Source organism: Condylura cristata, unplaced genomic scaffold (genome assembly GCF_000260355.1).
Source record: "Condylura cristata isolate star-nosed mole 26May11 unplaced genomic scaffold, ConCri1.0 scaffold00003, whole genome shotgun sequence".
NCBI classification, from domain to species: domain Eukaryota; kingdom Metazoa; phylum Chordata; class Mammalia; order Eulipotyphla; family Talpidae; genus Condylura; species Condylura cristata.
In genome coordinates this window covers 40,409,561-40,436,323 of record NW_004567104.1, presented here as the reverse complement: position 1 = coordinate 40,436,323, position 26,763 = coordinate 40,409,561, and the positions used below count along the sequence as shown (strand labels likewise).

The 26,763-nt window shown below is 38.4% G+C and overlaps 1 protein-coding gene across 8 annotated transcripts in view; it reads left to right on the top strand.

Annotated features, from left to right (window-relative positions):
- The window catches only part of PHLDB2 (pleckstrin homology-like domain, family B, member 2), an 87,138-nt gene that overhangs the window by 54,465 nt on the left and 5,910 nt on the right, over positions 1-26,763 (top strand). For 4 of the 8 annotated variants that reach the window (XM_012734079.1, XM_012734091.1, XM_012734064.1 and 1 more), the window contains 11 exons: positions 1,487-1,630; positions 2,407-2,517; positions 5,188-5,277; positions 9,591-9,731; positions 10,853-10,952; positions 13,366-13,380; positions 14,413-14,433; positions 18,187-18,394; positions 23,414-23,504; positions 24,413-24,559; positions 26,208-26,427. In XM_012734079.1, the coding sequence (XP_012589533.1) occupies positions 1,487-1,630; positions 2,407-2,517; positions 5,188-5,277; positions 9,591-9,731; positions 10,853-10,952; positions 13,366-13,380; positions 14,413-14,433; positions 18,187-18,394; positions 23,414-23,504; positions 24,413-24,559; positions 26,208-26,427 (1,288 nt within the window). Of the gene's footprint in view, positions 1-1,486; positions 1,631-2,406; positions 2,518-5,187; positions 5,278-6,941; positions 7,086-9,590; positions 9,732-10,852; positions 10,953-13,365; positions 13,381-14,412; positions 14,434-18,186; positions 18,395-23,413; positions 23,505-24,412; positions 24,560-26,207; positions 26,428-26,763 lie in introns of all 8 variants that reach the window. The other 4 variants (XM_012734074.1, XM_012734085.1, XM_012734097.1 and 1 more) reach the window with 3 other exon arrangements.

Genomic DNA, 26,763 nt, shown 5'->3' with positions numbered 1-26,763 from the left:
TGCTCTGAATTTATTAATTTATTTAGGAGTTAAGAGCATGAAAAATCTGATTAAGTTGAAATGCTCATCAGTGACTTGAACCCGAGACCAAGACCGTTTTTCATTTGACCGATTAAAATGTAAGGAGTGTTAAGTAATGCTGAATGTTTTTGAAATTGTTTTGCTTGCTCTTGAGTTCTGAGAATTGCTGTGTTGACATAATAGTCTTGTTGCTATAGTGTCTGTTGTAATTACATGGTAGCTAGTAACCTTCTATGAGTCATCCCTAGAATAAAATTTATTCCACAAAGTAGAAATGATTAAAAGGCAAAAAGATTCAGTTAATCACTGACATAAAAATCAGAGTGGAGTTGTGTTAAGTACTGATACAGATCTTTCACTATCTTTTATTGAAAACTCCTTTTGATGTTTGGATTAAGTAAAGCACGCCCTGGCTCTTTTTACCTATGTAGAGCTGCGAGACACAGAGCCCAGCTGTCTCTTCATTTGGGCCATAGAAGATTTATAAATTATTTATATATTTTAAAATCTTCTCTACATACCACACTTATAGATCTGTCAAAGGCTCCCAAAAAATAAGGGGTGGGGGTGTTTCTTTAAAGTTGATAGAAGAATCGTTTACATAGCACACACAAGTCTCTGCACACAGTCAGTCAGTCCTGTTGCCAGGCATCCAGATGTTGTAAATGCCTATGCTAGACCATCTGCTTTCATGATTTTCAACTGTTCTTAATGTTTTCAAGATAATTTCCAGCGTAGCTATGCTTAACCTTTTCAGTAACTCTGTCTGGTGAACGCTGTGCTTTCACTTATTCTGGGAATAAGGGGTTTGTCCACAAGTTCAAGGAATGCACAGAAGCTCAATTTAAGATTCTAATATACACACAGTATTCATTTTTCAAAAATGTATTCATTTTAAATTATGTACATTGAGCATATATTAACTCTGTGCATTAAAGAACATTATTGAGAAGTAAGAGAAGAGGAAAAATATAAAAGTAGTTCTTACATTTTCTGCTCACACCCAGTATTGTGTTGTGTGCCACTTGGGGAATCCATATTTGTCTTAGGGAAAACTTCTGGTTTGTTATGTGTGTCAATTTTTGAATTCTCTTTTTAATAGTCAGCAGTTTTTTAGTCTTTAATCTGTATACTAAATCATCATTTTATTTGGAAATTTATGGAAAATAGAAATATTTTGTCAAGATACTGTCATACCCATGGTCTGTAGATAATGTTTAGGTTGTTTACTCAATTCTTTTTAGGCTTCACAATCCCTTTTAAAGCCACATCGTACATTTAAAGTAAGAATTGCTATAGTTATGGAGCATTCTAGAATCCATGGTGAAATAAACACTCATCATCCTATCTGCTCTGGTCCACTGCCCCTGTCAATTCTGTTATTAACAGGTATTGGTCTGGGGATATCAGTATTTTGCTTCATCAACCATTCTGGCATGTCTTGTTTTCATTCCTTTTTCTCAAGGATGCTGACTTGCTGGATGTTGAGAAAAAACACTTTGAAGACCTGGAATTCCAGCAACTTGAGCATGAGAGCCGGCTGGAAGAGGAGAAGGAGACCCTCTTGCGTGAAGTGGCTGAGTGTCAACAGAACATCGACACAAGAAAGGTGCTTCCACTAGGTGTCATTCAATGTAAAACATCAAATGTACCTCTTACTAGGTGACAGTATTATCACTGAGATAGCGCTCGGGTGTATCTGTATTTATGTCTGAATGAAATAAATACACATGACTATATTTAATTTTATATGAAAACAAAAACAGAGGAAATCAGAAATTTAGGTATTTGTTTTAATTGCTTCCTTTTGCAACCATAACTAGATTCAGAATAATTCTGTGAACAAATTATAATTTGGAATTTTCTCTGGAAATAGAATACTGTTTCCCTTGCTCAGTAGTTCTCAAAACTATTGTTGTCTGGTAGCTTGTTAGCATTAGAAACAGTCTCATGAAGTGCGATGTAGGTTACTGATTTTGCCCACCCCATAGCTTCCAGATGTGCAGCCCAGAATTTGGCTTTTATTCCATAATTTTGAATCATACCCACTGCTCTGTACTAAACCAATAAAGTTGAGGGAAAGGAAATGGAGAAGGTGGATTCTCTTAAAATAAGAAATTCCATTGTCTTTAACATGAGGCGTCTCCCAAGATGATGTCAAGAATTCAGTTATTGTCTAAAACAAGATTTCCTGTTGACTTCTGGGTTCTTCAAATAGATTTAAAATCACTTGAACTGTATTGGCCTTAGATTAAGAAAAGACCTGAGGGTGGCAGGTCAAAGAATCTGCCTTCCAGTCATAAACTTCTTCCCTTTTCCAGAGCAGATTGGCAAACTTTGAATGTCTAAGCACATTATTTTAAGACCACCTTTCTTTCCCTCCAGGAAAAAATTTCTGCTTTGAAAAAACAAGCCAATCACATTGTCCAGCAGGCTCAGAGAGAACAAGATCATTTTGTGAAAGAAAAGAATAATTTAATAATGATGTTGCAAAGAGTAAGTATTTTCTTTTCAGCACTGGTAGCAATAAAACATAGGTTCCAACTTGGAAAAAGTTACTTCTTTCAAAGCAAGTGTCTTTTAATAGTGAATTATAATTTTAAAGCACATCTTATATGCATTTTTATTTAATCTTGCATATAAATAAATGCTGATACTCTATGGATAAATACTATAATTCAGAAATAAACAAGGATATTTCGTCCATAGTATAAAAATTCAAACTATTGACAAATCTGAGTGCTTTCTGACATTATTCTTTTAAAAAATTGAACTTTTCATTAAATAGGTGCTCTTTTTGCTACTGTCTAATATTTTGACAAATATTTGAGAGGAAATACAGTTGTAGTATTTCTATATGAACATTTTTAGGTTGAAGAGAGAGGAAATTGCTCCTTTAGTGTGAAGAGTCAGCTCATGGTCAACCAGGATGCCTTCGGAGCCCACACAGTCTGATCGCTCTTCTCTTCCTCCTCCTTCCTTGGCACCTGGAAATCTCTAGATGGCTTTATTTCCCACCCTATCTATCGCTCTGCAGATGAACTCTGGTGCCATTAGCCCTCCACCATCATGTTACTCTTTACCCACAATGTTTAAGGGCACCGCTTCATTAGAGAAAAAATTCAGAATGTTAGATTTTATATGTGGGTGAGCATAATCTCAAAAATATGATTTCCTCATTAAAATATATATAAAATATTCTACCGTAAAAATTTTGGGCAAAAAAGCATTAAGAATTTAATTTCCCTTGTTTTATCTATAGATACATTGTATTACCAATAAAAATTCCAAGACTTTTTCTGAAATGGACAAATTTGATAGTAAAAATTTACAGTTGATCCTCATTATTTATGGATTCTATATTTGTGAATTTGCCTTCTCACTAAGTTCTATTGGCAACCCCCAGTTCAATCGTCTAGTAATCAACCATGGATGTGCACAGATTTGCTTGACATCACCTTTCTGAGGTTGAACAAGGCAATGCTCTGCCTTCTTGTTTCAGCTCTCAGTGCTGTAAATAAGTGTCCTGTGGACCATTCAGGCCCATGTTTTCATATTTTTGTGTTTTTTGATTGGTGATTTTGTTGTTTAAAATAGCCCCCAAAGGCCCTCCCTGGTGGTGCAACAGGTAGGAAGCAGTACTGCAAGCTAGCCGCAACCACTTCAGTGCAAGTTCCTTCCCGGGCCCCAGGGGTGACCCACATGGTGTGGCAGACCTCTCCTGACCCACCTGCTGCTCCCCTCAGCAGTATGCTTCGTCGATCTGCCTGTTCTGCTCCCCATTCTGTCTCTGGTGAATCCTCTTACCGCCCCTGCACCTCTGGCTTGTATCCCATTTCTGGATGCATAAATAAATAAATCTTTTTAAAAAATAGCCCTCAGGCACAGTGCTAAAGTACAGTCCAGTATTCCTAAGGGCAAGAAGGCTGTAACGTGCTTTCTGGAGGAAAAACATGTATTATATAAGCGTCATTCAGATGTGATTTATAATGCTGTTGGCTGTGAGTTCAGTGTTAATTAATCAATAATATATGAATCAGATATAAAACATAGTAAGATGGTAACTAAGAGGTCTTCAAACAGAAACACATATAAAGCAAAGTTATGTATCTATCAGTTGATGAAACTGTTGTGACCAGAAGCTCACTGGAACCAAATGTATATTTCCTTTAGGAACAGTCAGTTTAGTATTCATGGTAACATAACTACTGAAAATAATGAGAATTGACTGTATATGAAAATACAAAGAGAACAGACGCACTACAACAAATTTGAACAATAAGAACAAAATTGGAAGATTTATGTTATTTGATTTTAAGGTTTACTGGAAATTTGGGACACTGAAGATGGGGTGATCCTAGCATACAAAAGACATAGAGATCGATGGAACTGCTAGAGTCCAGAAATAGACCCACACATATACCATCTGTTGACCTGTAACAAATTTTCCCAGACTAATCCAGTAGGGAAAGGAATCTTCCTTAATAAATGTGCTATATGAACTGGCAACACAGAAAACTGTGGACCTCAGCATCATGTGTCCTCACACCATATATCCAGGTTAACCCAAAACAGATCTTAGACTCACATGTGGAAATCAAACACATAAATTTCTAGAAGAAAATATAATAGCACCAGTGCACCTTTATTGCTTTGAGGTAAAAAAGTTCATAAGGGCCCTCCCTGGTGGTGCAGCGGGTTAAAGCACAGCACTAAGAAGCTAAAGCCACTTCCGCATGAGTTCAATTCCCACCTGCCCCAGAGGAGATCCACATGGCGCAGCAGACCTCTCCTGGCACGTCCGCTGCTCCCTTCAGCAGTGTACTTCGTCGATTTTCCTGTTCTGCTCCCCACTCTGTCTCTGGTGAATCCTCTCACCCTCCGCATCTCTGGCCTGTACCCCAGTTCTGTATGAATAAACAAATCTTAAAAAAAAAAAGTTCATAGAAAGGAAATAAGAAAGGACTAGATTCCAATGTATAAGAAGCTCTTATAACTCAATAGTAATAAACTTACAATAAATAACTATATAAAAAAAACAGGAAAATGATCTCTATAGAAATAGAAGATATATGAAGATCTAATAGGTCACTTAAAAATACTCGGTATCATTGGTCAGCATGGAAATCTAAGGTTAACTAAATTTAAGACTTTGTGTTCCTTCAGGAAAAGGAGAATCTTTGTAATTTGGAAAAGAAATACTCCAGTCTCTCTGGGGGGAAAGGGTTTCCTGTCAATCCCAGTACTCTAAAAGAGGTAAGCTATGGTTTTACTTGTCCATATACCAACTTAGTCCTCAGGAGCTGTACCTCAGTTATATGTGATTAGCTAGAAAAAAACTAACTCAGGTGACTTATGCAAAGCACTCAAAGCTTTGATGGTTTTTCTGCCTTTCATTACTTATGTATGGGGGATTTAGGATTTCAGGGATTATCTCTGAATCTACTTCAGTGTGTGTGTGTGTGTGTGTGTGTGTGTGTGTGTGTGTGTGTGTGTGTGTGTGAGAGAGAGAGAGAGAGAGAGAGAGAGAGAGAGAGAGAGAACTTTGCTTGCTAGTGGCATCTTTGGTTAACTTTGAACTTCAAAAACTTTAAGATTCAGAAAGATTAATCTTAAATTCTCTTCTTTCTCACTTTTACCTTTTTTTCCCCTAAATCGTATAAAGTATGAAAATGCCTCTGACTTTTGAGAAAACCATATGGTTTCTTTCTTATAACTTTTCCTCAAGTATTATTGATTCTGCTATCTGTATTATTTGATTTCCCAAATTGGAAACTACTGGCTAACCTGAACTATATGTGTTTATTGTGTTTATATGTGTTTATTGTGCTATATGTCCACATTGGTAGTATATTATAACTAGTTCTAGAAAAGCAAATAGTTATATTTTCTTCTAAAAAAGCTAAAAAGTTTCTTTTTTACATAAAAATTTGTAGAATAACAAAAACCCTCTATAAACTCCTTTTTAAAAGACAGCAGAAAGCATTTTACGTGTGTAGGTAAGTCAAATAAGATGTTATTACAATAATAGGTATGACTAATATGTACCTTGGAAGCATTTGTAAAATAGCTCTACAAGAGCTTTATTGGGCATTTAGTTTCATGGTTCTTCTCCATTGTTTAGAACCCCCAACAGGCAGTGTAAGTGAACAAAGGGTGGTTATGAATGAAATGTACTAGAATAAGATAATGTCAGCCAGGTGGGTTGGAGCCAGGTCTCTGAGTTAAGATACTGGTGGCTTGGATAAGAACAGTGACAGAGAGAGAAATAGCTGGAGTGGGATATATTTTGGAGGGTGTGTTTGTGTGTGTGTACCACTTATCTTATTAAGAAAAACTCCCATGTTCTTTTTCTTTACATTCAGTTGAGATGTCTAAGAGCCAGATTTCATTACAAGTAAATTGCTGTTTTGTACTGTTGGTGCAAAAGCCAGTAACCTCAGCCCACTGTTCCTCTAACTTGTCAGGACAAAGAAGAGTGGAAAATGTAAAAATAAAGATTTGTAGTAGAAAGGCTCTGAATGAGGGAGGAACGATAGCAATGTCGATTTTACAGCTTGGATTTGTGTGTGTGTGTGGTTAGTTTAAGTGTCGTGGAGTGACAGTCTCCTCCAGTCAGCAGAGGAATGCTGGTGCCCCTGGATAGTTTAAAGTGGAAACTGTTGGGTTATGTATGCTATTATCACCTTGATTTCACCAGACAAAAATTATTTGTAGTGTTTAGAATGTCATTTTGCAAGATTAAGCACCATAAATCCATTCTGATTGCTGATGACTCCCTTAATGAGCCACTCAGTAATACCACACATAGCTGGCTGTACCGCTCTAAGCTAACACCATTGTACTGGGAGCATTAATACTCTCTCGCATGCCTCTGCTTTTGCTTTCTTCATGTTTAATTTCTGGATTCCTCCTTTTAGGGTTATATCAGTGTAAATGAAATTAATGAGCCATGTGGCAATTCCAAGAATCTATCCCCCTCCACTCAGTTCCCTGCTGATGCTGACGCTGTTGCCACTGGGCCTGCCACAGCTGTGCTGGTGAGCCAGCCACAAAGTAAAGAGGTGTGTTGGCATGACATTTCATTCATTCACGCTTTCCTTGTGTTGGAGATTAACCCATGGTTATCTGAAAATGAGGGCACGTGTTGTGACAGATAGCGGGTGGGTGGTTGACCGAGTGCTGCTGAGATTGAACATTAAAACAATTTGGGGGTATTGTCTACTAATTATATTACTATTAAAATACATGGTGTAGAGGGAGTACTCAGGGAAGTTTGTTCCAAAAAATGAATCCTAATCTTAGTACTCTTAATTTTCATAGAGGCTGAAAACCTTTCTAAAATTGTTAGAGTCAGCGTTCCAATTTGATTGCATTTTCTATTATGTTCTGCCTTACGGATTTTGTTAAAAATTGTATTATGTCTTTTAAAAACATTTATGTAGGGGCAAATAACAGTAAATCAAAATACCTTCACTCATCCAAATAGCATGCTGTTGAGATTTTTAAGTCTAATCGAAAGATACTGCCCATCATTTGTGACATGTTAAAATAGATGAAAAGAAAACAATGAGATAATTGATTTCATTTTTTTGTCTTATTCTCTCTTTTTATGTGGATACATATACACTTTTTCTTTTTCCTCTAAAGCAAAGATCACCTCTCTGTTCTGGATTTATGTTTCCTTCTACCCTTTCTCCTCATCCTGTCACTCAAACTCCACCAGCCCCTTGGCCTGAAGTCCTGACTCCATCTGTCCATCCCTCCCCTTTAAGTGACACGCCTCCACCTCTACCAGCTAAGAAACACAGAAGGCAGCAGCAAGAACATCAGGTAATTAGGAACTGATACAGAGCAGAGGAATTTGACTTTGATAGCACTGTTAGTTATATGGAATATTTTCTTCAGCTTTTCCAAAGGGGTTTTTTGACCAGAGTGCATACATTCTCCTTTGAGGGCATTTTTGAGTCTGGGGGCAGGGCTTACTTTCAACAAACATTTAATTTGTCCAAAGGGTGTTGTGCTTGTTATATAGTTTTTAAGATCTTGGTAGTTTTCCCTGGGTTTTTGATATGTTTGAGTTCATTTTACATCCTCATGTCCCAGTCACAGGCCATCCAAAATATTGTGACTTATCTGCCTTTTATCAAAATAACAATAACTCCCATAAAATTTTATGGTATGTAAAGTTGCTATGTGAACACAAAGTAATTTTTACACATCATTGAAGCCATAATAGACATCATTCCCTTCGTCTGTGTGAAAATTTGTCAAAGATTTTACAAATGTCTCATTTTATCCTTTCAATAACCCTTTGAGATAAGAATTCTCTCCATGGTGATATTTAGAAAACTGAGGTTTGGTGTGGATAAATAGCTCATCTTCAAGAAGTACTGTTGGTCCATAGAACAACAATTTTTTTTTTTACTAGATTTTAAAATAAAGAATGTCCTCCTTGTACTCTGTGCATATTTAGCTTTTTTTTTTTTTTTTTAATCTATTTTGAGACCCCTTTCAACTATCATCAATTCCTGCATGAATTTGGCCCCAGAAAACCCTTAGGAGTCATAGCCACAAGATTGCCAAGTTAGGAAAGCTCTGGTCAGCCATGTGCAGCCCTTGCATTTCTGGAAGGTATCTTGTTAAAAGACTATATCTCCTCACTACTTCTAGGTCAGTTAATACTAGCTAATATAAAAAGATAGCTATAAAGTTAAAATGCAGATATTTTTCAGGATGGCATATTTGAAGACAGATAATAAATGCAAACTCAGTTTTGCATTAATTTTATGTACATCAAAAACCTGAATTTACTTTTAAAATGATAAACAAAAACCCTTTAATTGGGAAATAATTTTATCAAGACATTTTTGAGGAAGCCCAAGAAAAAGTTGGATAAATTTCACATTGGCAAAAATTTTACCTTAGGAATCTTTAAAAAAAAAAAGTCAACAGGACTTTTCACTGTAAGGGATTACCATAGTTGCTCCTTAGTGAAGCTCTTTCTTTAAAATAGAAGAGCGCCCTAGAAGGAGGCCTTGTCTGGAACGTTCTGTAGATTTGAAATGTGTTTATGTAATTAAAATATTCTTCCAACTTTAAATCAACTTCCCTTCCTTACTCGCTTTTTCTCTTGATCTTTTTCCTTCTCCCTTTTCTTGTTCTCCTCACACTGGGATCTGTGCCACCACACAGAACTGTGCAGACAGACAGGGGAGACACTGCCTACGTGCCCTGTCCACTGACTGCCCCGCCATCCTCATGGCGACCATCATAATACTTTGTAAGTTCCCCTCAGACCCTCAAGGCAGCAGGCACTAACTGTGAGAGTGAAAGGTGGATTTAAACCAATTTTTCCAGGTTCAGCAATAAATTCTTGCAGTGACTACAAATCTTGTCAAATGCTAGCCCAAGACTTAGAGAGACAAAGTATACGTTAAATCATTTAAAGATCTATGTTCTGTGTTAAAATTACAAAACTTCTCAGTAAATGCATACTTCTGAATTTCTTCAATGATCTGTTTCAATTAGTCAAGTGTTGCTATTCTGCTTTGCATTTGCATTTAAAGCACCTTAGAAGTCTGGAAGAGAGGAAAAAACATCATAAAGAAGGCCTCTATCTGAGTGACACTTTGCCTCGAAAGAAAACCACATCTTCTATGTCCCCACATTTCAGCAGTGCTACCATGGGGAGAAGCGCCACCCCAAAGGTAGGCCATGTGGAGACCCAAGCAGTGAGTCTGCTTGTCCTTGTTTGACCGACGCACACATTCCTTAAAGAAAATCCAAGTAATAACCACTAAATGGGCTGGCACATGCCAGCCAACTCAGAGAATATTTTGAATGTACACTTTGGGACGGAGGAACCTGGCCTGGGGTATTTGCTGCCACCACCACCTAAGTGGCATCTACTTATGTGCTGGATGCCCTGGCTATATCTCAGGTCTTGAAACTAGAGAAAAGAAGCTCAGAATTCCAGGCATAATAGAAACAGATGTTTATTGAGTTATTTCTCTGAACCTCACATGAGAGTAAATCCTAGATGTGGATTGTCTTATTTTAGAACCCCATAGCACTATACAAGAGAGGTTCTAATTATTATCTGCACTGAATGGATGGCTAAACTGAGGTGCATAGAAGCTACGTGACTGACCAGGTGCACACAGCTGATCAGAGTGAAGCGGGAATGTGAACGCACGTGCTCAGATGCCTCACTCATGCTCTGCAGACCTGCCTGACAGGTCACGATGAGAAGAGGGATAGGAAGGCGGTTTTAAATGACCCATACTTCGGGGCCTTTATTTTAACCTTAATCAGAGTAACTTTGTCGTAAGTCTGTTTTATAAACTGGTATTCCTAGTAGACTTTACAAAAGAATCTTGCTATTTAAACAAGAAGTGTTAACACCACCAGGTAGCTAATAGTTTTCTTCATTTTCAGGCTACTAGATCATGGGGGTAGATGAGGTTGATGCACTAGGACAGGTGTGGCTTTGTCTGTTCTTGTGCATGATGCTCTGTGCTCTTGTCCCTAAAGCTGCCTGTTCCTTACGCATGAGGAGCTTTCACTTGTTCTCCAAGGTGGTTTTGGACAGTGTTTTCTTCTGTATTTAAGTATGGATTAGTGCCACTGGAAGAGTTTCTGGGATATTGAGGTTGCCATGGAATAACTTGGGGGTGACTGATTTATACCCTTCATCTTCATCAAGTGGGATGTAGAGACCTACCTTCCTTGCTTTCTGCTCTTAGATAGGAAATGGGTGCAGCCAAGTTCTGAAGTTTGGCAGGCCAAACTTCAGTTTGCCCCAAGTATTTCCTCCTGGTTCCCACAGGCTCACCTGCCCCTGGGACAGAGCAACAGCTGTGGCAGTGTGCTTCCTCCCTCGCTGGCAACCATGGCCAAAGACTCAGAATCGCGGAGGATGCTCAGAGGTAGGTACCTTTTGAATTAGATGTTATCTGTATACTAAGCATTAGATTTCTCAGGGAGAAGGAGTGAGCAGGGATGCGGAGGGATGTGTGTGTGTGTGTTTGTGTGCGTTTGTCTTGTTGTACTAGGGCCACTTACCCTGTATACATATAACTGCTATATTTTAATCACCTATTGTACTTTATACATTCAATAGAATTCTCAAGTCTGAAAAACTCCTAGAGAATCCCTAACCTCCCATGCAATTGGTAAAAAGATTTCTGAGTTCCAGAGCAATTACCAGGGCCCTTTACTAATCTCACATAGTTTGTGGCTGAACCACCATTAAAACATGTGCTGACATCACTGAGGTGACACAGTAAATAAAATACTAGTGGGTAAGAAAAGGAAAAAAAAAAAACCAAAAACCTAAATAAAAAACTAGTGATCCCAGATAGAATTCCCTGACACCTTTTAATGGGATTTGAGCTTTCATTGGGTGCAGTTTTTGGGTTTCAGGTATACTTTAACCCTTAGTTTGTTTTAATTATTTGTAATAATCTCCTTCATTTATCTGAGGTTCTCAAATAAATAGTCTCTGTGAGCTACAGTTCCAGAGATGAATGTCTCATCAGGCGGATTACATTTATTGTGTTAACACAAGCGTTCAGGTCAACAGCTTACATTGGCTCGAACTTTTGAACAAGGGTGGTGCTGAGTATTAAGAATGTGCATAAGTGGCATGATCCTTACCTTGTAATACTTCTAGTGAAGAAGGACGCACAGCTTAACAGATGATAGAGGTAAAAGGTACTGAATGCAGCAATGGGTGTGCACACTGTAAATGGGGACGCAACAGGGGCCTCTGTGGGCGTTCGTGCTCTAGAGGCACTGAAGCCCTTCCCTCCAGCCTGGCTGGGTTCAGTGTTGGCTGCTGGCCTCTCTGCCAATGGTTTCCCATCAGAAAAAAAAAAAGAAAGAAAGAAAAGGGGGTGGGGGAGTGTGTGTGTGTAAGTTATGGTATCTATAGATAATATGTACACATAATTATACGTGTGTATTTAATTTGAAGATTTTGAACTCATTCCTATAAGCATCTAAGTTAATAGAGGATGTTGTAGTCATAAGAGGTTTTTAATGTATAAAAGATACACAGTATTAGCTTTCAAATCAAATACATTTCATTGGCTTTATTTTCTTTACCCTAATTTCTTAGTGAACTAAAAATATCACTTATAATATATAATAATACATATAAATGAGCCTATATTTTGTCCATTATCACTGTTATGAGTCAATCTTCTGTTGAAACTTTTTTTTTCCTGCAATATCTGTAGATATCTTTTAAATGTATTTCCCTCACTGGCTGAAGACATCAAATTTTATATGGCCCACAACACTATAGTTTATATACTTTTTAAAATGAAAGTATTATTTATAAAACACTAAGAAAAGCTATACAAAATGGATCGATGTATGAAAATCAAGAGCTGTTATATCATGTAAGGATTCATATGAGAATGTGCTCAAACTGAGGAGATGTTTGCTCTCTATTTTTCTAACCTCTGCTTTTCCCTCAAATTCACTACAAACACAATTGGAATCCTTACACTAGATTTGTAGAACAAAATTGAACCACTTCTACTAGGGATATGCCCTCTGCAGACTCCATGTTCTTGGGTCTCTCTTTGTACCTTTGTTCTTCAAGTTCTCTTGTTCTTAGTAGATCTTTTGTACACCTGGAAGCCTGAAGCTTTGGTCTCTCCCTGCTGTAGCTTTAAAGTGGTGTTCATCCTCTTAAAAAGTCTCATGTGGTGCTGTTGATATGCTTCCGAAGAAACTGAACCATTGTGTGTATGTTGACTGAAATGGATGTGATGTTTCTTATGAGCCCAATCTGGTACCCCCCTCCCAAAAGAGGAGGGGCTGGATTAAAGACACAGGCAGATTGTAAAATTGGCAGGATTTCCTACTAAACACATACAGGTGGCCCACAGACTGGGAAGTATGAATCATAATTTTATTTAGAGTCCCAGCACTTGCTGGCTTCATTATAAAGTAGCAAACGCAAGTGAAATTCCATGGTTTAGAAAAAATTAGACCTGGCATATTTTCATTAACTCAAATTTAATACAGCTTATCATTTTTCTTAACTTAATTAACTCTAAATGAACTATCTTCTTGCTGCTCATTCATGATGGATACGTCAAGGATGACAGTGTAAGTAGAAGCCTTCTTCAATCGGCACTGTTTTAATGGGGCTGACAATGTGAATCACATGAACAAGGATCTTTGGGAGCAGCATTTAAAGCACAGAACCCAGGAGCTCAAATGTTAAAGTTTAATGGTTATTGACTTTTGTACAACTTGTGAATTATTCCTTTGTTAGCTTTAGAATGAATGAAATCTTTGTCTTTTGTCTTCTGTTAAATGCAGGAAAGTCCAGGAAAGGTATGACAACCTCCCTGTGTGGTGTTTTGTTTCCAACAAACAGTGAAAGGTCATCGTCCAGACTTCTTTAAGAAATGATTCATTTTAAAACTACAATGGTGGATTTTTAGTCTAATGATCACTCCTTTTACACAATAGGGAAGAATGTTGCACATTCGCTAGAGACACAATGTAGGTACAGCTGTTGTTCATTCACAGGCAGCTGCGTGGCCTTTGTTTCAGTTTTTTATGCCAAGGTCAGACCTAGCAGGAAACATGAGTGCATGGAAGTGCTGTTTGGCCAAGACATAGGCTATAGATGAAAGTGTGAGCATTGCGATGTGTGTTGGCTAGTTGTGAACATCATGTTTCTCCTCCATGAAGGCTGGGTCTGCATAAGCACACTCTGTGAGGATAGGAGGACTTTAGGAGGCTCCTACTGATTCATTCCCTTTAAGCCTCTTTTATAAAGGAAGGCTTATTGGAGAGTGAAGAACAGTCTAAATAATTGGCTTGAATAAATAAGATGCTCATTACTGTGGTTAGGTAGTCCAGAAGTAGGTTAGTGCACTGACTTGTTGGAAAATTTGATGGACTGTGCTTCAAATAATTGGTGTTGTACAAACCAGAGCTCTTAAAAGCTATTTGTTCAGTCTGGCCATAGATACGGTCTTATTTTTATTTTCCCCATTTTCTGGTTAAAGATGTGCTTAAGTATTTTCCCTCTTGTAACAAATCTTTTTTTAACAATAGGCATGCATTACCAGCGTATTGTTTTTTTTGCATGCATTACCAGCGTATTGTTTTTTTGTTTGTTTTTTTGTTTTTTCTTTAACATCTTGCATTCTCTGTAAACTAAGATTTATTATAAAATGTGAACATCTTTCCTGGTCATCTGGCTTTATTGCTAACATGATCGCTGATTGCATGTTGGGTATTTTTCCAGTCTCCTTGTCATCCATTTTGATCTTGTATCTTTTTCCCTTTTTCTGTAATTCTCCTACATTCCTGACTCATCCTGTACATCATCTTCTGATTGTGGATTCTGGTTAGGAAGAATGAATTTCTCCACAGGTGAGCTATAAGTCACTGAGTTACAGAAATACTGATTAACTTTATATTCTTAAATGCAGGTTATAATTTTTAGTCATCTCATATTCTAGATTAAGATACAGATAACTATTTAAAGCTTATAACATCCGTTTGGAAGATATTGGCAAGAGACTGAAAATTCCAGAGTGGTCAGCTTACAAAGGACGGTGACTGTCCAGTTACCCAGCGCTCATTAAGAGCCACATTAAAGAATAATAAAAATAAATGGACTTTGCAGATCCAGTATATTGGCTGCTCAGGCAGTGAAGAGAGTTGAATGGGTCTGGCTTCTTGGATGTGTTATACTTAGTGGTGAGCCTTAGCAGCTAACAGGTATCACTTCATCAACCTTAGGAACCCCCTCTCCTCACAGCTGTTTTTGTCTGGAAAGGATAGAGTTAAAATACTTACAAGGCCCTTGCTACTTTTAGTTGCAGTTCCCACAACTGAGTGTTCCTCTTAGTATCCTCTCTACCTAATTTAAGAAAAAATAAATGAAAAGGCATCTTGGGTTGGGAATGTCTCCTATTTTCCCAATTCAGTTAACATTTCCCCACCCCAAAGAATAGATGCATTCCAGTTCCTTATTTGACCATTAACACAGTTGAAATTGATCAATGAGAAAATGAATTCATTCCTTGACTGTTCAGTGACATCCTTCTGCTAAATAAATATAGATACTGTGGAGAACAGGACATACATGTGTCCTCCCCAGTCAAGTTCATTCCTGATCTGGGCTGCTTCTCTACACCAGCACTTCTTGGTGGACCACAAACCAAAAGCTCCCTGCTCTCCTATCATGTTGTCTCTGTCAATAATCCCTTCACCTTTGGGTGGTCAGATGAGAGCCTGAATCCCACAGCCAGCTCTGGTGCAATTCCAAGGTGCCAGTGTCGAGAGGACCCTTGTTTGTAATGGCAGGGCTAACTTGGCTTGGGGACTTGCTTGGGGGAGCGAGCAGATGCCAGCTGGCAGCTGTGTGTGTGGGAATTAGGCAGCTCAGCTCGGTCAGGCAGCACACCTTTGCGTCCTTGCTCTGACTCTGTGGGGAACGACAGTCTTGACTGGTAGAGATGTGGGAGCAGCAGGTGGTTTCCCTTAAGGTGCCTCAGAAATGGAAGCTGCTTTCCAACCTCCAGAATGACAGGAGATTGTCTGGGCTATGGGCTCAAACTTTCACAAACAGTGAAGCCTTTGGGACTGTGTGTTCATGTCCTTGGTGCAGTGCACTTAAACCTGCAGCAGAACAATGGGGTCATTTTAGTTTACTTCATCTGAAGTTTAAGTTCAGGTTCTTATGCTGTGGTACTTTTGAAAAATAAAACCCGGGCAGATCCAAGGAGTAGAATATACTGCTGCTATAAGAAGAAATATGTTTACCCTCTTTTCTGCTTTTGTTATAAGTGTTAGTTGCATTGCAGGCTGGTTTTTCCTCATTATGAAAACGCCAAGGATTGGGGGAGATTGTGGCATAGTCATTGCTAAGAAGACAGTTTGGTTTGAATGACATGACTGCCTTGTAGAGGTGTGTTTGACATAATAAAACAAGAAAAGGTCTTCTATGTGATTGGTGCCAGTGTGGAAGTTTTCTTTGCCACCTGCCTCTTCTGAAGCAAAAGGAAAGATTTATGTGACCTTTTCAAATAAGTTCTGATTTGTGTGTCCTCTGCCTTTTCATAACGAATAATGGAAACAAACTTAAAGGAGCAATTAGTAATTCCAAAAGTTCAAGGATCAAATGTAAATATTTATGTAATGAGTTCTTTGGCCTGTCTTTTTTTTTTTAAAGGTTCCAGAAAAATAATGTAAAAATAAACTATTATATTATTTAAAAATAATAATAATAATAAAATAAAATAGGGGAAAATAAAAAAACACTAAGCAAGCAAAAAAAATCTAATCATTAACTTGAAGCAGAAGTTCAACGAAAGGAAATGTAATTATGAAATACAAATCATAGTTATTACAAATGACACTTCTATGTTAAAGTGTAATCCATGAATATTGTTCTAACCAGATATGATACTACCAGGTTATATAAAGAGTGGGGTAAGGAGGAAGTATGTATGAGTGTGATCTAAGTTGCAGGATAGCTAAATTTCTACCTTCCCCTGTAGTAAATAATTTATAAAACTGAAAAGTAAAAATTATGGCAGTAATTTTAGAATTGAAGTGTCATAATAAATAGCTAGAAGATTAAAAAAAAAAAAGTTCCAGCTCTGTTGGTCTTGACCGCCTTGGCTTCGTTAAAAGCTCCATGTGTTTAGCACGATGATTCGTTATATTTTATCTTGGGTCTCATGGTTTGTGTGCTTTTGTTGCATCATCCCTAAGCTAAGTGATATGTAGTGTTTATCCATGTATGTCAGGGGGTGGGCATTTGCTGTTTACAATCACAACTTATTGATATATTAAGGAAAGCTATTTCCCCAGAAATGCCTCAATCTGAACTAACACCTTTTCACTTAGACATCTAAAACTACTTCAAATACTAATGGCATGAAAACTCCTCCTGAAACTAGAATCATTTTATGGAATTTTTGGTGTGCAGTGCTTTGTTCTAACACTATAGATGAAGCTTCTGTTTTTAAATTGAAGTGTTTTATATGTAGCTGAGGAAGCTATTTGAAATTAATTGCCGTCTTTTGCTCTCTGCGGCTTTTTGGTTATTTCATCTACAACGAAGCCTCATTGCGAAGTATATAGACCACCAGAAAAGATGTGAAATTCAAATGGTCCCATTGTTAACTCATAATTGGTTTGGTAGAATAGGAGAGATTACAAGCTAGAAGTATCTTTAATGCATTAAGGAATGTTTATCAGTATGATCCCTGTTTCCTAAGTATGTGCTTAACAGAGAATTGAAGAAGGAAGAATATTTGGATTTGTGGCATCCAAAATCAGCTACCAGAGAGCAGGCTATCACAATAACACCAAGTAGAGCCAATGACTTAGTGTGCCAGCTGACCAACTACCAGGGAAAGGGAAACACCGCATTGATGTGATGTTGCTCCATTGATAGAATCCCTCCATTATCAGGTAGTTGATATTACTAGTTAGCTGAAACTGATGACTTAGGTGGAAAAAGAGAACTATATTATATAAAGTAATTAAGGGGGATACAACCACTAAAAGAATTGTTGACAGTGTTTTAACTAAGTAATTAGCTGACAAGGAAAATTGAAAAAATAACATGAGAATAATGTACAGTTTGGATTTTAACCACATTAAATGTGTTAGGAATGTTATAAGTAAGATATAAGCTTTTCAGATCCTACAAGTTAATGTTCCACCTATTGTTTTATAGCCAAAGTAGTACTTAGATTTATTTACCAGTGAAGAATTGACTGTGGTGAGACTCTGGTGTCTGTCGCTTGCTTTCATTTGAACCAGGCTATTTTTAACAGATTCAAGGCCAGTTTTGGTTGTGTGTATGTGTCTGTCTGTTTGGTTCTGCGTGTGTCTATGTATTGTTCTCAGCTGTGCTGAGATGTAGGCATGGAATAGGAAAGTGTCAGATGATCCGTTGACAACCAAGGTCACTCACACGACCACTTCTTTGAAACTTTTGCTTGCACTGAGCATGATGCTATTGCTTTGATCTTTGTGGCTTCAAAACAAATTATAACCAGCCCCTCGTCTCATAGGCAGATGTTTTGGGCTGCTGGTTTGAGTCTAGTAAGATCTAAGACTGAAAAATGAGGCACACTAACATATTTATGGCTCTTTCCTTAGGATATAATCACCAACAGATGAGTGAAAGACAAAGGCAGAAATCTTCTGAATTTTACAACCGCACAGCATCTGAATCAAATGTCTACCTGAATAGTTTCCACTACCCTGATCACAGCTATAAAGATCAGGCCTTTGATACTTTGAGCCTAGATAGCTCAGATAGCATGGAGACCAGCATTTCTGCTTGCTCACCTGACAACATCTCTAGGTAAGAGTTATTATTCATCGGTAAGATTTCTGGTTTGGAATAACACTTACTGATCTCAAAAAGTAAAGGTGTCAATTTGTGGCAGTCTGTATATATTCATTCCCAAATTTCTTAGATATAGTCTACACTGCAGAAGAAAACTGAGTGTTTTGGTAGCCTCTGAAAATAGTTCCTTTGTATCCCATGCAGCTTAGCCAGTCACACGTTATGTAACCCATCCTTCTCCTTTATTTTATTACATTTAAGGTCTCATGTGTACTGTGCTACAAAATTGATTTGCCTCTGTGGTTGACTCCAGGCATCATTAGGATTGTTTTTGATTAACTAAAAAATATAATTTCCAGTAATAGAGTAGGTACTTTGAAGAACTTTTTTTTTTTTTTTGCCTTTATATGTGAGACCTTTTAAATAAAGTCAGACTCAGCCTGGCATTCTAGATTTAAACCAATTCCCCACTCATCCTCTTTTGTTCTATCTCACAGAGCTTCTAATTGAGAGGGAAATGAATTCTCAGATCTCTTTGCCTTTGACTATATTAGTCAGAGCCTTGAAATCATGGGGTTAGTTCATTGATGTCTAGTCTCCTTGAAGCCACTTTTTCTTAAGGTGTTCTGCAGTTATCAGTAGGCTGGAGTTGGCTCATACTGGCTGCCAAGAGCCAGCTATGCTTTTCTCCTAACTTTGATCAAAGATTTGTTGCTAGTGTGAAATTAACCATGGTGAGAGTATCTACTCAACATAAATCTGCATAAGCCCAATAGAATATAAATAAATATCATGCTTTTTGTTTCCCCCTTAAAAGCTGGTTTGCCAACATACTTCTCCCTTTCATTTTATTATTCGTTCAACCTATACTCATTGAACTACTAATAATATCTGGAATTACAGAATAGCTTTACCTTCCCTTAAGTCCTATCTTAGCCTGAAGAAATGTTCCTCGTCCTTCGAGCTTAAATTTAAGTTGGCAGCTCATAAAATAGAGAGTTTTTTCCTTTTATTTTCATTCTAATGTATGTGATACTTATTTCTATCACTGATCACAATGAAGGATTAAAAATTTTCTTGAATAATTAATGGGTGAATTTCTCCATGTCAAGCAAGCTAATTATGTGCTACACAGCAGAGCTCTTGACATATGGTAGGCATTCAGTAAGAGTTGGCTGGCTAAATATCTATGGATATAGCTAGGTGGACATAATTCACTGTTTCTCTCTGTTTGGCCAATCTCTTTCGGTTTGTAGAAAACCATTATGATTTCAACCCAAGAAATATCCAGCATTCAATGAATATCAAATGAACACTCATGTGTCTCAAATGAAATGTCCAGTTTGGAATTGCTACCACAAGCTTCCCTCTATGGCGATGAAGCCACTGTCTGGGGGGAGCCTCATCCTGACAACTGATTGAGCTTCTTGAAGCAGTTCACAAACTTCTCTTGTCCTGCTTTGCGGATCCCCAAAATAGGAGGATTGCTTTTAGAATCCAAGGGGATGATGGATTTGAAAGCATTTTGGTGGAAAATTACCATCATGGGAATAAAATTTCTTTCTTCACAAAGATTCCAATAATTTGCACCACCGCTCACCCTGCCTCCCTAGTGAGTGAGACAGAGAAGGAAAGTCACTTAAGCAAGCTTTGGTTTTGTGTTTCATCCATAAATGAGAGACAGAAATGTAGCCAGAGCTTATAGGGAAGATATACAGGGGAAGAAGAAATTTGTTGTGGTAAGCAGAACACAGTGTGTTTTAGTTCTGCCAGTAATGGGTGAGATGTTACCAAGTAGCAGAGAAGGAAAGGCGTCCCTGGGGAAAACAGGGATTGCTTTTGCAGTCCCTGGATTGCACTGCTGCTCCTCACATGGAATGACCCAAGGTAAGGAGAAAACACTTAAGAGTAAAGAATAAAGATATTATTTCATGTTAGAGCTTAGTGTGTCATTTATTCAGTAGTAGAAGAGGTAGTATCTCACTCTCAGTTTTCCTCTTTAATTATATATGACTCCATTGAGGGAGCCTCAGGAGTGGGTGTCCTGGTTGAGCATCAGAGCACGGCACTGCAGGAGGTCTGGGAGCCCCCCTGCCCTGGGAGGGTGTGAAGCATTGAGCAGTTTTTCATATGCAACAGTAAATGGACCAGTTAGATGTGGACCAGTTTGAGAGAAGGCGATATCCATAGACATCACCTATTACATAATTATTAGAGACTATAAAATGTACTTCATTTCCCAGTGCAGTAATTTCGGAAACTTCCCATGTTTCTTTGGCTCCTTATATTGATATTTGAAAACAACAGGCTGCTCTCCCTCCCTTTTCCCCTCTTTTTTTTTTTTTCTATAAAAGTGATCACTTTATACCTCAATTCCTCAGGAAACTCCTGATGGCTTGAGCTTTTATTTTCTTTCTACTTAAGCCATCTTTTAAAAATAAATATACTTTGTATATTGTCGTATCTTGGGGGTTTTTTCTTTGTTCTCCACTCCCCAGCCCCCAACTTCCTTCAGATTAGCACTGCCTACATCCACCTTTCATATTTAATGGCCAGAGAGAGCCATGCTGCAGTGAGGATAGGAAGTAGCCTAAACAGAACCACTTCTATTCTGTTTACAGATGGTGCAAGTTCAGATCTGGGGACTCAGCACAGTGGGCGGCAAAACCTCATTTGTTTTTATTTCCTCACCCACACACTTCTAGAATGTTTTCCAAAAGGGAAAACATTAAGAAGGCAACTTTGTTACAGGGGGTCACTCCTGGAGAGGACTAGGTATGACCACCCTTACTCCCCAGAGTTCTTGCACACAGTGCTGCTAGAGATCACGGAGAACCAGCCACCAAAGTTGGAGTTACTGATAGTATTTACTACATTGTGCTGTCATACCCTCTGAGTGTCAAAAATTTGAAGCCTAGGCCCTCCCTGGTGGCGCAGCGGGTTAAAGCACGGCACTAAGAAGCTAAAGTCACTTCCACATGAGTTCGATTCCCGCCTGCCCTGTAGGAGATCCACATGGCGCGGCACACCTCTCTTGACCCGCCCACTGCTCCCCTCAGCAGTGTACTTCGTCGATCTGCCTGTTATGCTCCCCACTCTGTCACTGGTGAATCCTTTCACCCTCCGCATCTCTGGCCTGTACCCCAATTCTGTATGAATAAATAAATCTTTTAAAAAAAAAATTGAATCCCAAGTAGATGTTCATAAAAGGCCTACTAAAAAGAGGGAGAGAAAAAACCAAGCATTTCTTTGCTGTGCCACCATCTACCTTAAAAGAATCAGGACTAGCCTGTGATGAGCTTGTAGCCATTACTCTGTTGGAAAATAATTCAGTAAACATCAGGGAAATGGATCAGAAGGAACTAATGCTAGGAAAGTGTGTTTTAACAACACATCTTTAATTAGAAACTTTTTGAAGAGAGGTGAAAATAAAGGACTAAAAATTTTTCTTTTCCTAAGATTTTCAAAAATTATGTATTTAAAATACTCTGAAAGTATAAATATATTAAAATGGTGAGTCTATGCTGAAATTCTAGTGATAAAAACTTAGTCTTGTGGTTGATTATGTCACAAAAACCATTTGTAGCTTTGTAGAACTACTCAAAGTTGTAGATGTTTGCCTTTCACTTTTTGTTTATATGTCATTTTTGTGTTTACGGGAAAGTTGCATCAGATGATGCTTTTGCTTTTTCAGCATCATTAGGTTGTATATTTTCTTACAGTTTATACACAACTTAAGAAACGGGTCTTGGTCTTAGAAAACAGCAATTAAAAGTCAACTTTGCATAAAATATCTTTTTTTGCTAATTTTTTTTTTTTTTGCTAAATTACAGAATGACCCACAGAAAAGTAGTGTTTGTGGAAATATTACAAGCAAACAGGTTAAATATAATTGGCAGAACATTAATTAGAAATATTCTTAAATAACTAAAACCACCTTGAAAAGTTCTAAAATGTGTTTAGTAATATTTGAAGATGGGTAAATGTTTGAAAGCTGGTCCCTAAGATATGCCAAAATTACAAATGTTTGAAAGCTATGGGCTGAAAATTTTTGTTTCTAACCAGGTGACTTCCAGCCAGTTCATCTGAATAGGTCTGTGTGTTTTTCAGGGACCCTTCCATCTCCAGCCGTGTAGCCACTGAATTGTTTTCTTAAAGATTTATTTATTCATACAGAACTGGGGTACAGGCCAGAGGTGCAGGGGTGGTGAGAGGATTCACCAAAGACAATTTGGGGAGCAGGACAGGCAGATTGACTGAAAAACACTGCTGAGGGGAGCAGTGCGTGAAACAGGAGAGATCTGCTGCGCCATGTGGGTCAGCTCCCTGGTGGGGGGATCGAACTTGTGTTGAGGCAGCTGTGGTTAGCTTTGTAGTGATACACTTTAACCCACTGAGCCACCAGGGAGAGCCAAAGACATTGAATTTTTTGCTGGTCCCATTGGTATGCTCAGTGGATATCACTGACATAACATTGCCATTCCTTTACACTTATAAGAAAAGTCATTTCTCATTGGTGTCATTATTTGAGATGTAACATGATCGCATGTGTAAAAGTACAGGCAATAAGCAACTTGTGACACATATTCCAAATCAAGCAGGGTGGCTTCAAAGTTTAGCTGTTCATGGTATGACCTTTGGTGATAATCTGGCTGGGCTGGTACCTAGAATTATTAAGCTAACCATGGGTCATAATTTTTAGACTTTGGAGAGAGCAATTTGGGAGGACATTTTCTAAGGCTCATTTTTATATGCTTGTTTACGAGTCAAACACTTTATTTTGGCAGTAGACACCAACCAACTTAACCTCAGTTTAAGAAGCAAAATACAGTTAAGCAGAATATGCCAAAATTTTCTGAGTCGAATGGACTTGTTTCTTCAGGCCAATGAGTTTCCTAAGTAACATTCTTTAATTTGAATATTTCCTTTGAATGTGAGTGTGTGTGCACACGTGTGAGAGAGAGACAGAGCGTGGGAGAGGCAGAAAAAGAGAGACATGTAGCAACATTATTGAAAGACTTTTGTTTCATTCAGTGCCAGCACTTCAAATATTGCAAGAATAGAAGAAATGGAGAGACTTTTGAAGCAGGCTCATGCAGAGAAGACGAGACTGCTTGAATCCAGGGTAGGCTTGAAATCTTTACACCAGTGGTCAGTGATGTTGAAGATGCTCTGCATACTTGGTATCAGGAAATGGCCCACAGACCTTATTAAGCAGTGTGATTGCTCGAAAGCCATCACTCAGACTTTCTCAGCCTGGTTTTCTGATCTGAACAGTAAGGTTGTTCAGAGATGATTTCTAAGGCTCTTTGCTGCAGGACAAGTTTCTCTAATTTAAAATGTGCAATGTTGCCATAGACTGAAATGAATGCTTTGTACTGTATTTCCGCCCGATGGCTACTCTGTGCTCCTGCCAGGAACAAGAGAAATGTCATGTCTGCAGCCTTCTCCCTCCCTTGCCAGTTTACATTAATTGCACTATTGTAATATTAAAAATCCCATCTTATTGTGACTGTATTCCAAGTCAGAATCTGAACTTCCTTAGGAATCCCCCAGAATGCCTTTGCATCCTGTCCGGAGGGCACCTCCTTTCCTCTTCTGACTTCCCCACGTGCTTCCTCTGTGACCCTCAGCCGGGAAGCTACACAGCAACCGCAGGGATGGGAAGCCCTGATGGCCTTCAGCTGGCAGGCAGTAGTCAAGGGAGGGGGAAGTCACATGACCACGACGGTTTGGGAGGCTTTTTATTAAAAATAGGAGGTTGAGACCATCATTATGAAGTGACTATAGTCACAAGCTGGATTTTAACATAACACCCACATTCAAATGTTAATTTAATGGTTGCATTTCTTCATGGGATGATTTTGAACGCTGAGAAAGGCATTTATGGGTTCTTTTAGTTCAGGTCATACATTGTAAAGAGCTAGATTATAAAACCAAAAATTGTCTGATAAGAATTTTTATATAGTTGTAATTATTCAATTATATCCAGTATGTTTTAAAATAAAATTTGTCCTGCATGACGACATTTAGGAACGGGAAATGGAAGCCAAGAAACGAGCTCTGGAAGAAGAAAAACGACGACGAGAGCTCCTGGAAAAACAATTGCAGGAAGAAACTAGCCAGAGGCAGAAATTAATTGAAAAAGAAGTGAAAATAAGGGAGAAACAAAGGGCACAGGTTGGTCGATTTGGATGGATGTGAGTAGGGTGCCCTCTGGTGGTCATTCTGTAGAGGCTGCCTTTTCCCGCACCTTAAATCTGACAATAATGCCAGGGAGAGGTGTGTTAATGGGCAAAAATGTGTTTATTTCAAAAAGTTTGTGAAACTTCGTAAGCAGAGAACATTTTGTGTGAAAAATTTTGGTAAAAGGACAGTTTTTCTTCTCTCAGAAAATGTTAGGTACAATTTTTGGAGTATATTTAAAAGAATGATTTGTGAGCAGCTTTGAAAAGTGCAGCTGGTTGATAATAAAAACAAATAGAAACCCAAACTAAAAACTTTGGCTGTCGAAGGGAACGTGTTCTATATTTTATAATTCCATGGTGTTGGTGGTGATTTTAGTGTTAGGGGCTTTTCCCTATGTCTCAGTATTATCCCGTTTCCCTTTGCTACATATATGTGCACAAAACTAGTGAGATCAAGAAAAAACACCTCTTTTGTTTGACTTCCTATCATGGTCATTGTAGAATTTGAATTTCTGTTCTTATCACCAGTGCTTCTCACCTAACATTTTCTGAGGAATTAAAATTTTGTTAAGTACCATGTAATTAAAAGTTCAGATACATTTTGTCATGATTGACTAGACAGAAAGAGAAAAGGTTATCTTTTCCCTTATTCTTTTCAGTTGTCAGCAGTCTGTTATATTAACAGCAGCTGTCTTTAAGACTTAGTGTGCATTAGGATATCAGTAAGCCTGTGATTTGTCTGCAAAGTACCACTAGATCGAAGGCATTTTACTAAAGGAAGGAAGAAAAAGTAGAACTCATTCATTTGATTCTCTGTACCAAACATAGGCCAAATTCTGATCCACAGCGCAAGTGTGCCTATTTGGCTTCTGATGCCCAACCTCAAAGCACAATTCTCTTTTAATATCAGTTGCACATCCCCACCTCCACCCCCAATATGTTTAGGTCATTTCCCCCCAATATGTTTAGGTCATTTCCCCCAAACAAAAGAATGGGATTATTTAACAAAATAACACCCCATTTTAGAAATGGTGCCCATGGTGACATGTGCACCCAGATTAGATGAACTGCTCCACCAAGGTGAATTAGAGGACAGGTCTCTGCTACCTCCCTCTGCTGTTAGTCCTGGACAGCTCATTAGTCACAGCTCTGATTCTGTGTCACTTACTTTAGCTTCACTCCTCAAAATACATATCTCCACCTTCCATTTCCATCGGAGAGTGTGTGGAAGCTGACATGCACAGTTTGGGTGGCGCAGGGGGAGGATATCTGTGGAAGCTGTGCTTACTAAATAATCAGTCCATCATGTCATGTCCCGGCTGACTGAAGGGGAAAGGCTGTTAAGCTGCGGCAGGACGTGTTCCCAGAAATTTGATAGAGAAGGAAGCCTCTCCATTTTCGCGTGCGCTCACTTAAAGGGATGCAGTCTATCAGCTGAGTTTATCTATTTTTTTCCTCCCCATATTGTGGCAGCCTTCGTAAAACACTAACCATCCTTCAGACTCCAGGTAACATTTATCTTAAGTGTTCACAACCACACCGGCATTTTAGAGCTTTGGCTTAACAGTTCATCTCTGCTTTTAAATATGTATGATCTGCGGGGAGCAGTGGCCTCTGTATGAGATGCTCTCTCCTTCCAGGCCCGCCCCCTGACGCGCTACCTGCCAGTCCGGAAGGAAGACTTCGATTTACGGGGCCACGTGGAGACTGCTGGCCACAATGTTGATACCTGTTACCACGTCTCAATCACAGAGAAGACCTGCCGCGGATTCCTCATAAAAATGGGTGGAAAAATTAAAACTTGGAAGAAACGTTGGTTTGTTTTTGATCGGAACAAGCGAACATTCTCTTACTATGCAGGTGGGTGATTAAAAAAAAACAAACAAACAACTCCAAGTGGTATATTCAAATCAGGAACCTTCTGCTAAAGCACAGGCAACGATGTAAATCATTAAATTGGTCACTGTAGAAATAATGGCAAATGAACTTTGTAGATATACATAGTTTTATATTCAAGGTATATAGTCTGCATGATAGAAATTTCCTCTAGACATGATAAAATTGATAGGTTACTTTTAAAATATGAATTAGGATGTTCTAATTCTGAAATAAACTGAAATTCAAATAAATATTAAATGAAATTGAGGGAAGGGTCAAAATACTGTCTTAAATCACAAGGCACAAAACCAAGAAAAA